Source organism: Schistocerca gregaria, chromosome 11, assembly GCF_023897955.1.
Source record: "Schistocerca gregaria isolate iqSchGreg1 chromosome 11, iqSchGreg1.2, whole genome shotgun sequence".
In the NCBI taxonomy this organism is placed as follows: Eukaryota; Metazoa; Arthropoda; class Insecta; order Orthoptera; family Acrididae; genus Schistocerca; species Schistocerca gregaria.
This window is the reverse complement of record NC_064930.1, coordinates 144,587,558-144,604,020: the sequence shown is the minus strand read 5'-3', so window position 1 is coordinate 144,604,020 and position 16,463 is coordinate 144,587,558. Positions and strand designations below refer to the sequence as shown.

Below are 16,463 nucleotides of genomic sequence, written 5' to 3'. Positions count from 1 at the left end.
CCACTTCACCACAGGCCAAACATTACGAACAGGTGCTCGATCGTGTTGAAAGGTGCAATCGCTATCCCCAAATTGCTATTTGACAGTGGGAAGCAAGAAGGTGCTTAAAACATCAATGTAGGCCTTTTCTGTGATAGTGCCAAGCAAAACAACAAAGGATGGAAGCCCCCTCCGTGAAAAACACGACCACGCCGTGACACCACTGCCTCCGAATTTCACTGTTGGCACTACACACGCTGGCAGATGACATTCACCGGACATTCGCCATACCCACACCCTGACATCGGATCGCCACATTGTGTACCCTGATTCGTCACTCCAGACAACGTTTTTGGACTGTTCAATCATCCAATGTTTACGCTCTTTACACCAAGCGAATCGTCATTTGGCATTTAACGGCGTGACGTGTGGCTTATGAGCAGCCGCTTGACTGTGAAATCCAAGTTTTCTCACCTCCCACCTAACTGTCATAGTGCTTGCAGTGGATCCGGATGCAGTTTGGAATTCCTGTGTGATGGTCTGGATAGATGTCTGCCTATCAGACATTACGACCCTGTTTCAACTATCGGCGGTCTCTGCCAGTCAACAGACGAGGTCGGCCTGTACTCTTTTGGGCTGTACGTGTCCCTTCACGTTTCCACTTCACTATCACATTGGAAACAGTGGACCTAGGGATGTTAAGGAGCTTGGAAATCTCGCGCACAGACGTATCACTCAAGTGACTCCGTATCACCTGACCATGTTCCAAGTCTGCAAGTTCCGCGGAGGGCCCCATTCTGCTCTCTCACGGCGTCTAATAACTGCTGAGGTCGCTGATATGGAGTACCTGGCAGTAGGTGGCAGCACAATGCACCTAATATGAAAAATGTATGGTTTTCGGGGTGTGCGGATTCTTTTTATCACATAGTGTATAATAAGGGGGTTATCAATTTTTTTTGCTTTTTTCCATTGGATGGTTCAGCAAGGTCTTAAGAGAACAGCTTAAAGTGCAGCAGCTGAACATTTCTGACAAGCACGATTATAAATTTCACTACATGCTTGAACATTTTGTGGATTACCTGGCTGAATATACGTTCCACTGAGCACTTCTACTGTTCCATAGAAAAGCCAATTACATGCGATATTGCTCAATAATTCAATTTGCAGTTTTTTTTTTAAGGATAGTTATACTTTTTGCCATCATTATTGCATAATTTGTAAGCCACAAAAGAAATAAAATACATATAAAAACCTGATCTTGAAGTTGGTCACTGTTACTGTGTGTTACACTTTAAGATATATCAAACACAAATGTGCCAGTAAAATTTTAAATAATAGCATAAATGGCTGCTCTTCTGAGCCTGGAATTTTTCAAAATGGCTGGTCATGAAAGTGTTACGTTTTTAATGACAGTCTAACACTCTGCAACTTAAGAAGTTCTGATACATGTTTTCACATGCAACGTAGTTCATCTTCCGTAAAAAGAAATTTAATTTGAAAGTAATGCTTCTCAAATCACCATTCAAAATATTTCCTGCAACCTATTAGAAATGTAAACAATTGTGATGTCACACTCTTCAAAAGCAGTCTGCCGTTACAAAGTATTGTAGAGTAAGACACTCTGCTGTCAACAGATGCTTATATGTACATTGTGTTTTGTTGTTGTAAATGGCACATTTTCTTTGCAACTAAAGTTCAATTTTGCTTATATTCTTTCATTTATGTTTATTTGTTGCAGTACTATTCTGCAGAAGTGAGTTTAAGTAAAAATCCTTGTAAGATCATCACTTCTTACCGGTCAAAATTTTAAAAAATTTAGCTGAAAACTAAAACAATGAAAAATTTCCAGAATTCTAAAAATTCATGGGTTTTTACCAGATTTCCTGGTTGTACCAGGGCATATACATCCTGTGAGTGCACACGCATCTGTATATACATCATTCCTTAATAGTCACAAATTTCAAGGAAGAGGCAATACAGATTCATCAGGAGTACTTTCTATTATTTTGTCGAATGTGGCAACATTGTCAAAGCCTGAAGATTCCAGAAGAACAACTGCAGTGAAGGAGACCTAAGCTTATTTAATCTACAGATTGAACGGTCAGGCCATTACTAACTACTACCCGATTGCAGTAAATTTACATTATGCCCAAATGGCAAAATAAAGAGGATACAGCAATAGGCTGAAGGACAAAGTTACTAGTCAGCTTCTCGTGCGATGGGTAGTGCCACACTGATCTCCTCCCAGTCAGAGAAAGGCAAAACACCAGCTTAATATGGCAATGATAGCAGACTTTATACCACTGGGCCTTTAAAAGGCATGTGTCAGATGCCTATATTTTTTGTAATAACTACCATATTTACTCAAATCTAAGCCGCACTTTTTTTCCGGTTTTTGTAATCCAAAAAATCGCCTGCGGCTTAGAATCGAGTGCAAAGTAAGCGGAAGTTCTGAAAAATGTTGGTAGGTGCTGCCACAACTAATTTCTGCCATTGAATATATGTAGCGCTACACAGGCATGCTTTGCAGGCACAAAGATAAATACAGGCGCCAAAACCTCTGCGTCAGTAAAAAAAAAAGTGGAAGATGAGCTTTTTCCTCTCCACCCCGAGTTTCGACCACTGCATTTTCATACATTATCCAACGAAGTAAATACAAATTCCATATTGTTCATCTTCGAATGTAGCAGCATTTCAATGTACTACGAAAATCCGACTGGCAAGACTGTTTGGGATGTTTGTCAATATGGCCAACTCTACATTCTAATTTTTTCCTACCTGTGAGAAGAGATGGTTCCTTATAGGAATTTTTCTGTATTGTGAATCACATGCAGTATTCTCTTCACCATAAGAATAATACAAATATAAAGATTTTGCCATGTATTCTTTTGTATTTGCTGCTATCTATTTAAATCCTGTCTGCCTAATAAACTACGAAACTAGTGTGAGACAACAGCAAACGCGGAAGAATATACATATCGTGTCATGTTTATATTCGTATTATTCTTATGCCTAATAGTGATACAATCAGAAATGAAACACGGCAATTGACTAGATTTTTAAATCTAAGATGACTCTAATTTCTGTGCAGAATGTAATGTACAAAAGAGGCGCCTGCAAAGATTTTCAAAGGGCGAAAAATTTTAGCTAAACTCTCGTTCAGAACATCTTCTATCATACACAGTCTATTATTTGGTTCTTGTTGATCATTATCGAAGAAAGCAGAAGTGTAAGTAACAACAAATAGCAGTCTCTTGCCATTGTTTCGCCGATGAGACAATTCCTCTCATTTTTTTATCGTAAGTGGCGGTAGCGCGCACAAAAGAAGCCATGCTGCGGTCGGCGACAGGTCGTAAACACACATCATCAGAATGTGACAAACAATGCATGACACATTACAATAATGCATTTTCAGCTTAGAGTAACGTAAACACCCATAACAAAGAGAACGGCACTTATGAGATCAAAGAAAAATAAGCAATCGATTCAAACCAGACGAAGCACGTGAAAAAGGAAGGGTACCCGTATAAACAAAGACGGAGCACCTGACGCATATCAATGGCTACCTGGTAAAGCTTAACTGCTAAGCTTACGACTCGAACCAAACTACTGTAGCTGTATCGTCATTCATTCGACCTAAATTGTGTCTCGTATTACAATGAACCAGCTTTGTTTCGATTTGGAGGTGCGGCCAAAAGTTTTCTCTCCCCTCGAATTTCGAGTCTCAAATTTCAGGTGCAGCTTATATTCGGGAATTTTTTTTTTCCCCTTGATTTTTCAGGTGCGGCTTAGATCCGAGTAAATACGGTATTCATTTCCTAAAAGAATTATGGAAACCAATGACAATTTTAACTGGGATCAACATACCAATTTTCTCACAGATTAGTTTAGCACTACAGCTCTTCTACCTGCAATACCGTATTACACAAGGGAACACACAATTGTGGACTATAGATACTGGGACTCAATAACTGTAGCTCAAAAAATTGTAGAAGGAACAAATTGCAGGGGCAGGTCATCGTTAATTTGGGATGCAGCAGTTATGCTAAAACAATGAAAATAATGTAGGGAAGTGTTAGGAATGGAGAGCTGCATCGAATTATCTTTAGTACTGACGACAGGTGCAACAAAACAAAAAGAGAGAGGAAGCACAAGAAAGACACTCACTGCGGTCGGAGTCTTCACCACCGAACGCATCACCTGGCCGATGCTCGGGCTCTGCCTCGTTCGGCCCGGAAGAGACGATCAAGTTCGTGTGCACGTCCACGATGTGCATGCTGCGGGCGCTCACGAATTTGAACCTGAGGCACACGCAAGCAAAGAGTGCCGTTACTTTTCTACTGAAAACAAATGGATCATGAAGCAACTGGTGCCACCTTATTACTACTTCACATATTTATTAAGCTACAGTTTGTATGCTATTTCTTAAAACCGTTTCAAAACATAATTGGCACACTGCAGTGTGACACACAGTGACTATCTTGCATTATTACTATCACTAGCGTGTGTGTGTGTGTGTGTGTGTGTGTGTGTGTGTGTGTGTTTTTTAAACAAAATATTTTCATTTGGAATACATCGCAATTCATGTGACTCGTGTGTTTACCACAGACGGCAACAAAGGCGCAAATTCCCATCCCGACACACCTCGAACAACACGAGAGTGGACTGAAAAGCAATACCTCAATTATTTATGTGAAAACTGGCATCAGACTGTCGCAGATGTCTCGGCGCTCGTGTGTGGTCTGGTGTTGTCACGCTGAAGGAGAGGACGCTCAACGTGTAGACAAATTCTTTGTGCTTTCAGTTTTATGAGCGTTCATCATGCACCGACATAGTTACATTATACAGAGCCACAATACACACTGCGATTCGAAGTGCTCTGCTGGCAGAGGGAAGTGGAAAAGTTGACCGAGTAATGTGTGTGACATGAAATATCGCAACCAATATTGAGAAGAGAATAAGAAATTTGGAAGCATTACTTTTCACCATGCTCTTGAAATTTTCCAATTCCCAGTACATCTTTGGGCAAATGCTACTCATGTAGCCCATCCACATCCAATTTTCAACTCAATTAAAGTTGGTAGTACAAAGAAATGATCTAGATTTTCTTCTTGAATGGTTCCCTTCAGGATTCTTGCTCTGAGTTGATAACAAATGAAAGCATACTATAAAACATCATCAGACAGAATGCATTTTTGATCGTACTTTTCTTGCCGCCAACAAAACTCAGTAATGCTGTAGCTTCTGAAATGGATCACTGACAAATACTGTTAACCTTTATCACATTTCTTGTTGTTGCTATTTTGATTTACACGCAGTTTGTGCAAGCTAAGCATATAACAGGTAACCATAAATGTATTGTTCTAATGATGAATGAATTATTAATAGTTGAAAAAAGAAAAAAATGTAATGAAACTTTATCACAATTGTGGGATAATCACACCGACACTGATTAAGAAACCCAAAATAATGTACATCCATGCACTAGAACACATTGATTTGTTTACGGAGTATCCAGCACAAAATTTGTTTGACTATACTAATGTTCTAACTCTCTGGGAAATAAGAACTGCGATGAAAACCAGAAACGGGAAATAATGGGGTTATTATTTCCAAAAAGTCAATTTAAAGAAACTGACACACAATTTAATGTGTTTTAGGTGTAGTTGTCAGCTCCTGGCAAATAACACCCTATTAAACAGTGAGCACCCATAATGCTCAGTAGGCTTTATATTATATATATAACACAGTCCTATTGTGTACAGACCTGAATAATCTGAAATTAGCTGTGTATATTTCAGTTTCAGGTATGTTACTTGGGTGACTGGGACTGATATTTAAGACAAATAAAAACTACATGAAAGATTGTGTGTGTTGAATACATTCCACTTAAAGAGTTTTAATGAGTTTGGTAGCTTGCGAAAACACACAACCTATAAAAACTCCTCAATCTAATTTTTAAAATGAATTTTGTCAAAAGTTATTACTTAATCCTAGTGTTGTGATCAGGTACACCATTACAGTCATTCTCTGGACCACAAAATGCAACTGAACATTATTTTCTTATAGTCTATCCGAGTATTAAGGGCTGTTACCCTTTTCTGCAACAGCAGTATGATGTTAAAGTCTATGTGATACATCATACATCAGAGCTTGTGTACAAATAACTGGAAATTAATGAGTACAATGAAGTTTGGAACGAAAACAATTCTCATTTCAGATGCTTTTCCAAAACATGGGCAACTGCTCAAATGCACTAGTCCCGACTTGAAAAGAACAGCAGTGATGATAAATTATGCTTCAGTCTGAAGACCAGTTTTGTCCAGTTACAACAATCTACATTCAATTTAATATGCCTTCAGTAATCACACTTTAGTTTCTCTCTGTGCAATTTTTACCTCCCACACATCACTTCCTTACCACACTAATTATCACCTGATGCTTCAGAATACGAGGGATCATTCACATTCTTCTTTTTTATTTAGTTGCAGCATAAAGCTCTTTCCTCTCCGATTCGGTAGCTGTTCGTTAGTTACCTTATGAATCCACGAAGTTTTCAGAATAATTCTGTGGCGATAGAGCGACGTGTTACCCAATGTCTCTATCCAGCCGACGAGACGATTGTAATAGATCGAGCCATTTACAGGGTGACAATTATTTAACTACAAGAAAAATAAAACATAATTAGTTACACACTTCATTCAACACGAACACATCACTACAGACATTCGGATTTAGGTAACTACCTGTTTGACACGCCTGCCACCATCGGCGATGTGCGATGCAGACAAATAGCGAAATTCTGCACAGCCTACTGAACTGTCGGAACATCAATGCTGTCGATGACCTCCTGAATGGTTGTTTTCAGCTTAGCAATGGTTTTGGGGTTATTGCTATACACCTTGTCTTTAATATAGCACCACGCAAAGGAGTCACAGGTGTTCATATCCAGAGAATATGGCCACCAACAGAGGCCCATACCAGTGGCCTCTGGGTACTCCAGATCCAGATTGCAGTCCCCAAAGTGCTCCCTTCAAACACTCTCCGCTCTGATGGGGTCGAGCTCTATCTTGCACGAACCACATCTTGTTGAAATCGGGATAACTTTGGATAATGGAGATGAAATCACCTTCCAAAACCTTCATGTCACTGTGCCATCAAGGAATATTGCAAGATTATTTGTGACTGGACTTTACACCTGCTGAGGAAGAAGTGACTTCTCAATCACAAAATGCACATTCTCGGTACCTCAAATGTGCCAATTTTGCTTATTGACTAACCGATCCAAATGAAAGTGAGCTTCATTGCTAAACCTAACCATATTCACATATTAATTCCCATCCTGCCCCATAGCCAACTGTGCAGTTTGAATATCCTAATGCAAACTGTTCAGAATTATGATGATTTGATTTCATATAGTTCAATAATTGTCACCCTGTATTAATTACATAGTTTGGAAACAAAAACAGTTTAGAGGGTTCTGTCACCATATTTGCAAGTGAACTGATACAGATGGACGTTAACCATCTTCGGGGTGGGTTGGCAGTTACAGTATTGCCACATTTTGCAGTACCTGCTTGGCATGCCATTTGTTCTGTGCTTTGGAGTCCCGGCACAGAGAAGCTAGGTGTGCCAATGAATACAGAGCACTAAGAATTATGATGACAGGAGAACGAAAGGAGCGACAAGAACAGCCAAAACATTCATTGGTCAAAAGTCAGAAATCATTTATGTATTGTCTAAGGAGTGGCCCCCGGCAAAGGGATCCAGTTTTTAAAACAGATTGTATATGTGGACAAGGAAAAAAAATTCCAAGATTTCCCGTTTCTCCCGGGTGAAAATACACTTTTTCTGTGTTAAGTGACACTATACTCTTCCTCGGCACTGTAAAAATTCATCAATCTTTTGAATGTTTACGGTTTATGTACCGACGTACAATTTCCAGACACTTTAGAAAACGAAACTCAGGGGGAAAAACACGTTTTGGAAGACTTTAGATGTGCACCAACATGTACGCTGCATATTTTCATATTACGGAGGCTTAAATTTGAATTCCACCAAACACCGCATGTCACTTTCAGAGTCATTGAAATAAAGATTGCGATGCACTTTTGTAAGCCAGTCATAGCTCATGTAATGTGATATCGTGAGCTGATGACACCATAGGACAGGTGGTGTAGTCAGCCAATAGCAAATCACTCTTCAGTAGTGCCAACACACAAATACGAAAAGTTAATGGTTTAAATTTATATACATAGAATTCACTTATAATATTGGTCTCTAAGATTAATAAGCTGGAAGAGAAGCTAAGCTTCCACATATAATGTTGATCTTTTTTGCGCGTGTTACACTTTAAGATACATCACATAAACGTCCCAGTAAAATTTTTAATAAAGATGTAAATGTCTGATCTTCTTGGCTCGCATTCTACTAAATAGTCGTCCTCAAACACTTGATTTTTAAATGATAGTCAAATGCTTGTGGTTTAAGAAATTCATCGTACATCTCGCACATAGTTTACCTTGCGTAACAGGAAATCTGCTTTGACTGTAACGCTTTTCAAGCCACCGTTCGCATTATTTTCCCAAGACCTGTTAGAAACAGGTTCATTTCAGCAGTTGCAAGAGAGCACCAGGTAACAGACGTAACCGTGCTTGCGCAGCTACAATGACGCAGGAAGCCCATATGTTGGTACATGTAAAACATCAAAAGATCTTACATTATGTCATAAAAGAAAAAAGACAAAAGAGGATAATTCAAGAGTGTTGGAATTTCGTGAACCATACAAAAAGAGGATAATTCGGCTTAAAATGCACATTCATATGTAAATTTTCCTGGAGTAACAGTAACGTATTATCTCATGTTTTGTTCTTTATTACGGTATAATGCCATTTGTGCACTTGAAATGCAGCGAACAGTTGAAACTAGCCAATAGTTTGAAATTAAACACTTCGTTTCAAATAAATTGACTGCCTCGGCAGAAAAGATTAATAAAAGCCTAATCTCTTCAGCAAACCCGCAAAAATAACTCCATTGTTCTGTTAGGAGGTTAATATACATCTACATCTACATCCATACTCCGCAAGCCACCTGACGGTGTGTGGCGGAGGGTACCCTGAATACCTCTATTGGTTCTCCCTTCTATTCCAGTCTAGTATTGTACGTGGGAAGAAGGATTGTCGGTATGCTTCTGTGTGGGCTCTAATCTCTCTGATTTTATCCTCATGATCTCTTCGCGAGATATACGTAGGAGGGAGCAATATACTGCTTGACTCTTCGGTGAAGGTATGTTCTCGAAACTTTAACAAAAGCCCGTATCGAGCTACTGAGCGTCTCTCCTGCAGAGTCTTCCACTGGAGTTTAATGCTCGACTGTCAGTAAGGTCGGAATAAAATCTGAAACTATCAACATATTTTAGCCTTCTGTAATTATGCGCACGTATTTCAATTCATTTGATAGCTCCCGGCCACAAAAATAGGTTTTGTTATCATTTCACGTGAGAACAATAAACAAAGAGGAAACAACAAAATGACTGAACGTACACACAGGTCACGTGGAGACGACCCACCTCCCCACAACAACTCTGACTGCTCTGTGCATCAGCCCCAGATTTACTTTATTTCCGAATTGGGGCAAAATTAAGTAGTGGCACCCAGCCACACTTCTGTAACCAGAAGCGGGAGAAGGTACTACTTATATGCGACTCAACTGCGCATGCGCAAGAGCCCTCCCGTGACTGCTCAAACGAATCTAATTTAAACAGTTGTCACTCCACACTCATCAGAGGCAATTTTGTTGTTGCAAAGCATTGCATAGTCTTCCTGAAGCCTTTGACACGCTTTGCTGTTGGCAGACACTTGTATGAGCACTGTATTGTTGTTGTATACAACACATTTCCTTTGCAACTTTAAGTTTTATTTTCGTTTTCTTTTTCCTCACGTTCATGTTTTGTTACTACAGTATTACTCTGCTCTAGTGGAATACAGTAATATTCTTTGTATTAGTTCTTAGCAGTCAAAATCACAAAAATTTGACTGAAAAATTCCCGGAATTCTAAACAATTCTCAGGTTTTTCCCGGTTTTTCTCCCGGATAAAAAAATTCCCGGGTCTCCCAGTTGTCCTGGGTTGTACACACCTTGTAAAACTGTCTACACAATGACGTAGCTTAAGGTCACAGATAACATCACACTGGAGCCATACATCCCCCGGTGGACCCTCATTTGAGAGTAAGCGACAAGAAAGTAATTTCGCATGACGCTCTACAGCTCTAAATAAGGAATATTATTCACACTGATTGCCTAGTTTAATGATTAAGATACTGTCTTTCACATGGTGAAGATTGTCTGTTCGAAACTCGTTAAGTGCTTAGAAATTTTTATCAAAATGCCTGATCATTATTTTTATTCAATCAATTAGTTTAAATTTATGTTTTATTTTTATTCCTTTATCATGTTATTTGAATTGACATTAAATTTTTCATTTGTTCTCACTTTCCTTCCCATCATTCTTGTTCCATTTTGATTTTCACGCATGTGAATTATTTTTATTTGTCTATCATAATATTTAAACATTTGAAAATGCCCATCGATCACTGAAAACACAAAAGACAAAATAATCTATACTGCCAGTGCAACTGTGTCAAATAAGTATTTTTCATTACAAGATGTACTTTTTTATGTTGATAATCATACAAACATTTAAAACAAATTCTTATTGCAGTAGGGATAAAGTGACAGAGATGAAGATTTAAATGAAAGAAGGGAGTTGTAACACACAATTCAAACAAATGAGGAATAGAAATAATGACTGCAATAACATGAATGAAACTACAGGATGATAAAATTTGAGAAATTAAATCAAAGTTAATTCTTAAAAATAATGAAAATCACATTAATGACGATTCCAAAAGCAACAAGAATGATGGGAAGAAAAGTGTGAGCAAATAAAAAAAAAGCACTTCGTCTTCAGGCCACGAGTGGCCTACCGGTACCATCCGACCGCCGTGTCACCCTCAGAGGAGGATGCGGATAGGAGGGGCGTGAGGTCAGTACACCGCTCTCCCGGTCGTTACAATGGTAGTCTCGACTGAAGCCGCTACTATTCGGTCGAGTAGCTCCTCAATTGGTATCACAAGGCTGAGCGCACCCCGAAAAATGGCAACAGTGCATGGCGCCCTGAATGGTCACCCATCCAAACACCGACCACATCCGACAGTGCTTAACTTCGGTGATCTCACAGGAACCGTTGTATCCAGTGTGGCAAGGCCATTGCCCCAAAGTGTGAGCAAATGGAAAAGTTAATATTATGATTAAAATTATGTGACAAATTAAGAGAAATTTCAAAATTACATTTAAATGAAATGACTGAATAAACTTTACAAAAAAGTAGGCCCCTCAAAAAAAGTGTAAGGCAGGGAAGAGTTGTGTAAACCAACACTTTACGTGACTGCCCGTAAAATGTTTATGTCTATTATTTTAAAGGTATTGTGCAGTTTTTCTTTGGAGAAATGTGTGTGTACATAGTGTACAAAGAGCGAGGGACTCCCACAATTTTCTTCTTCTTATTGTCCATACTTTGTGTGTTAGAAACTACTTTCAAAGTGCCAAAATGTAGTAGAATAAATAAAATGTCTATAAAATACCACCCTGTAAAATGTACTTGCGGTGCGACAGTCGCAATTCCTGAAAGCCATTGGCCACGGCCTCTGGCTTTCCAGCTCCACGGATAAAACACAAAAATCCACTGCATTACGCCACACACCAACGTACTGGCCTGCGGGCAGACTGGTGAGACTAGATCCGACAGGCAGCTCCTGCACATTAGTGGGAAACGATGGGCTTCAGAACGACAGGTGTGATCTATAAGAGATACCCACAGAAATGGCCTGCAGTTTTGGCCCGTCACGCAAGTCCACTCGCGTGGCCAGCTATTCACGTGTCACAAACACTGTGTCGATGACAGGCACACAGAAAAACCAATCGTACTCTCAGAACTAAATTTTTGGTCACGGCCTTTGTCAGAAAATGAGAGCACACACACACATGCACACAGTCACTCAGACACAAGTCACGTGCACACGACCACCTTCTCCGGCCACTGCGTAAGCAGTCTCCGGGCACCAGATCCAAAAAAACTGCTCCTCACACTTCCCTGCCCCTCTCGTCGGCAGCTGCCAGGCTAGCAGCATGAAGTGGTGGCAGCCTTGACTGCAAGCTGAGGGGAGCGATAGGAAGGGGAGAAGCGGTAGGAACCAGGGAGTAGGGAAGTGGCGCACGTACTCAGCTGCACCCAGCCAGCCAATTTACTCTATATGGCCCCGATTTCCCCGACACTCTGATATCCCCCGACTTCCAGAACTTGTGGCAACCCTGAAATACTTCAACGGGGCCGGAACGTCACCCCTCGGCACAGAGTAATGTAGGCAAACGATTTGGCCGCCTGCATGTGGTACGAAGGGAAGTGAAATAATTGTACAGCTGAATGCTAGCGGGCCCAGAGCTCGAGGGGCAGGTCTGGCTCTGCGACCGGTACTGGAGAGTCCGGGTGCAAAGGGGAGCAGCGACACTGGAAATGGGCAAATCGCAAAGCTGGGACTTTGGACAGGAGATGCACAAATAAATGGCGGAGTGAAAGACTGCTTCTTACAACTCTTCGAAAATCTACAGTAATTTATTGCCCACGATTAAAACAAATCTGTATACATTTTTGAGCTCAGAAAAATGAGGTGCATCCAGTGACAACAATATTTGCAATGTCTTTAAAACTACAGGAGTTAATATTTCACACTGACTGTACATTTCCACAACGAATGTCTGAATTAACAACTTTTAAATGCTTCGTGCAATTTCAACGAGCGATATCTCAGACGATAGCACTGTACAATAGCTATGATGGCATTGTACAATAGCTACCAAAAGCCACTGATCTGAAGCAGTTTTCTTTACTTACTTACGTCTTTTACACCTTTTTTATTACATACAATGTCAGAACATCATATTCTCCACAATGACACAGTAAATAAATACAACATGAATACCTCACATATCATCATACTTGTGAAGTCATTTAATAACAGTCTACTATTCTGTCAGTAACTTTAAAAAAGATATCTTAAAAATCATTGTGATTTAAGAATTGGTCAGTCGTATGCATTAGCTGACACCATTACTGAAAAAAATGAGCAAAAAGCATTTCTGGCAAGCAGGCCTAAATAACTGTTTAAACAAATTTAATGACGACACACTGTTATTTATTGTGAGTGCACTTGTGCAAGAATACTGACTTATTTATTCATGAAAAGACGTTTATTTGCAATTATTGTAAATGATCCGAGTGTGATAATGTTCATAACATTTCCTTATTTAAACATTGTTGTAACACAGTTTAGTCAAAGAAATGGTCAAGCCGAGCCAAATTATGTTTGTAGTAATTAAGAGTGACGTGTTTTTGTGGAGATGGCCTTCAGCCAATGCAAAAGCAGACGGTAGCAGAGCACTACGAAAGTCGAGTGGAGACTGGGACTTTTTCGAGTGAAGAGCTCGGAGAAGTGATTCTGTACATTTGGTGCAGAATGCCCGAAGAAGGCAGCCTCCCTACGCTACAGTGTGCGATTCGGTTGTATAGTTGATCGAATCTGGGTAGTGTATGGCCATTACAGTAATCTTACTTTTGAAGGGGCTAGCTCACGAGGGGTCCGAACGTACTCCCCTTGTGCTACAGAACTTAGGAAGACAGAGTACGAGTAACTACTTTGTATCGCAAGTCTCAATTTGCAAATCATCATGTCGAACTCTGAACTATTTCGAACTGGTAACTCGCATATTGTGATCACGAAACACACACAGTCGTCACGTGTCTTTGACGACTGTTCAATTTAGGTATCTTGACATTATTCTCTTAATGATAACTTTACTGCAGTTGATAAGGGTTTTTTCTGTCTGTATCTTAGCTGAGTATAGTAGGACCATGTCACATTTGCCTCAGGTGCCCTTCTCGAATAACCATTATCCGACATAATTCTCTTTCGTCTTTGTCAATTACAGGCGTTAGAATACAAGCCTTTTTATTAAATCATTCATTTAACTTTTATTTTGTATGTCCGTGTATTTTATTAACTCTAAATTCTGGCCAAGGCACAGACTATTTGACTGCAGTATCACAGTTAGGCCCTACAAGTTACTATTTGCAGCAAATTATCTACAGGTCACAAAAGGAGACGTGCACAGCTCGAACCTCTGGCAGAGTACCTTAAGTGCGAGTAACCACGGGTAAAGCAACTGGTTTGCTCACATAGGACGCTGTTTGGAAGACCGACTACACTAGCAGCAAGTGTTAGATACTGTCCCAACAGGAGGCAATGTTTGGCAAACAGTACAATGACAAAAAATCCAAATGCAGTGAGCCCTTCTGTAAAAGCAAGAGAGTTATTAAGCTTTAAGAGTTTTCCCTTAAAAAATTCAGAGGCATTTTTCAGCACGCCCTCATAAGTACAAAGATTGTTTTCTTCTAAACACTATTCCCTTCTAGTACGGGGTCTGCTATACTCAAGGTTACACAAATTTAGAATACCACTTTTGACCCGATGCGTTTCCTGTCCCCACAGTCATCAGTTATATGAGGGAAGTCGTACCTGCAGTGAACCGTGTACACTCTGTTCTGTGCGTAATTGTATTTTCTGAGGTGGAAATTGAGGAACAGCCCAGCATTTGGCTGGACGATAATAGGAAACTGTCTAAAAACCAAACTCAACCTGGCCACTGCACCAGATACACGTGTCACTTCATCACACAGTTCGGGTCCGGGTCTGGCTGACCTTTCCGCCTCTCCAGCTAATGTGCTACCTGTTCCACTACAGGAGTGCGCCACCTACAAAGATACGTGCCGATAAGGAATCGAACTAAATGCTACCCGAGATGACGGGCCTCCTATAGCGAAACACTCAGAAAATATCTCCAAATCACACCTGGTCGAGTTCGGGTGCACTCTGTAGTTCCGACTATTTCCAGGCACACAGAACCCACAGGTACCTCCTGAGCGACCCACAGAAGGCAGAAGTCGACTATCGGCCCGCCCACTCACCTGCACTCGCAGTAGTAGCAGGCGTAGGGGTACCACTCCGACTTGCCGACGCCTCCCACACTTCCGTGCGGCAGGACCGGACCCTCCGAGTTCAGGTCCGAACTGAGTTCCCGGCACTCGCGTTCTGCCGGCTCCGTACAGTATGCGGGTCGCAGCCGGCCGGTGGACGACGACCCGGACACGGAGGTCGACGCGGGGCGGGACGCCGCCACCTCCTGCAGCCGGCCGATCGCCAGTCGATCGAGGTGCGAGAGGTGAGCGGAGTCACTGCAATTGTACCTTCACTGAGTGCATTCGGTCACAGTTCACACTTACGTAAGAAATACCGATACACTTACATCCAGTTCACTAATCGCGTGGACCTTCTTTGAAAAAGAAAATTAAGTTATTTAATGTGTACCTCCACATTTTCACAGTACAAAAATGTGTATCTTTGGCCGTATGCGCAATGATTCGGTCCTCAGGTTTAAAAGGATGGAGCAAGTGCTGGAGCGTCAGTTATCTCGTCTCACTCGGAAGATGGCTGGACAGTATTCAGCCAAAATATTAGAAGAAGCAGATGAATTTACGCAGCTGCACGCCCGAAATTTTATGGAACAATTAGTTATTTACTTTAAGAAGTAACCACTGAAAGCATTCTGGATCTAAGGGAGGGAAAAGAATGTTGACCACCTCACCTGAACTGAATTTTTGACCTACAAACCATTTCTAAATGAAACAACACTTTCTCACAGAATGAGATTTTCACTCTGCAGCACAGTGTGCGCTGATATGAAACTTCCAGGCACATTGAAACTGTGTGCTGGACCGAGACTCGAACTCGGGACTTTTGCCTTTCGCGGGCACTTTCTCATACTCTATAACACTTTCTTATTTACAAACTGAAGAACACAGTACTGATGTATTTTTAGTTTTTTTTAGTTCATTCTGAAGTGACTAAGCTATCAAGGTCAAACTCAAAACACTTAAGTCTAAACAGGCAGTCCATACAAGGTACAGAGTTTATAGCTCTACAAAGATAGTTTTTCGAAGATATGTGACTTTCCACAAATATGTAGCTAAACAAAACTCAATGGTATAATGAAACTATAATTACCACACACAAGCCTCTCCACCGCTACAACACCAACATCAACACACACACACACACACACACACACACACACACACACACACCTAAAATATAACTCGAAATACATGGAACTATTTGGCAAAATGTTTACAGTACTACTTTCTTTAGTTATGGATGAACATTTTGACAGTGAATATGCACACCACATATGTCGACGGCAATCATGTACCAAAACCACTTGTGAATATTGATACATTCGATAGATATTACAAAAATGAATACATGTGTGTGTGTGTGTGTGTGTGTGTGTGTGTGTGTGTGTGTGTGTGTGTG

At 40.6% G+C, this 16,463-nt stretch overlaps 1 protein-coding gene across 1 annotated transcript in view; it reads right to left on the bottom strand.

Moving 5' to 3' along the window:
• The window catches only part of LOC126295266 (uncharacterized), a 710,311-nt gene that overhangs the window by 677,958 nt on the left and 15,890 nt on the right, over positions 1-16,463 (bottom strand). Inside the window, exons 3-4 of the mRNA XM_049987689.1 lie at positions 15,059-15,325; positions 4,147-4,280 (exon numbers count right to left, since the gene is read on the bottom strand). Coding sequence (XP_049843646.1) covers positions 4,147-4,280; positions 15,059-15,325 — 401 coding nt within the window. The remainder of the gene's footprint in view (positions 1-4,146; positions 4,281-15,058; positions 15,326-16,463) is intronic.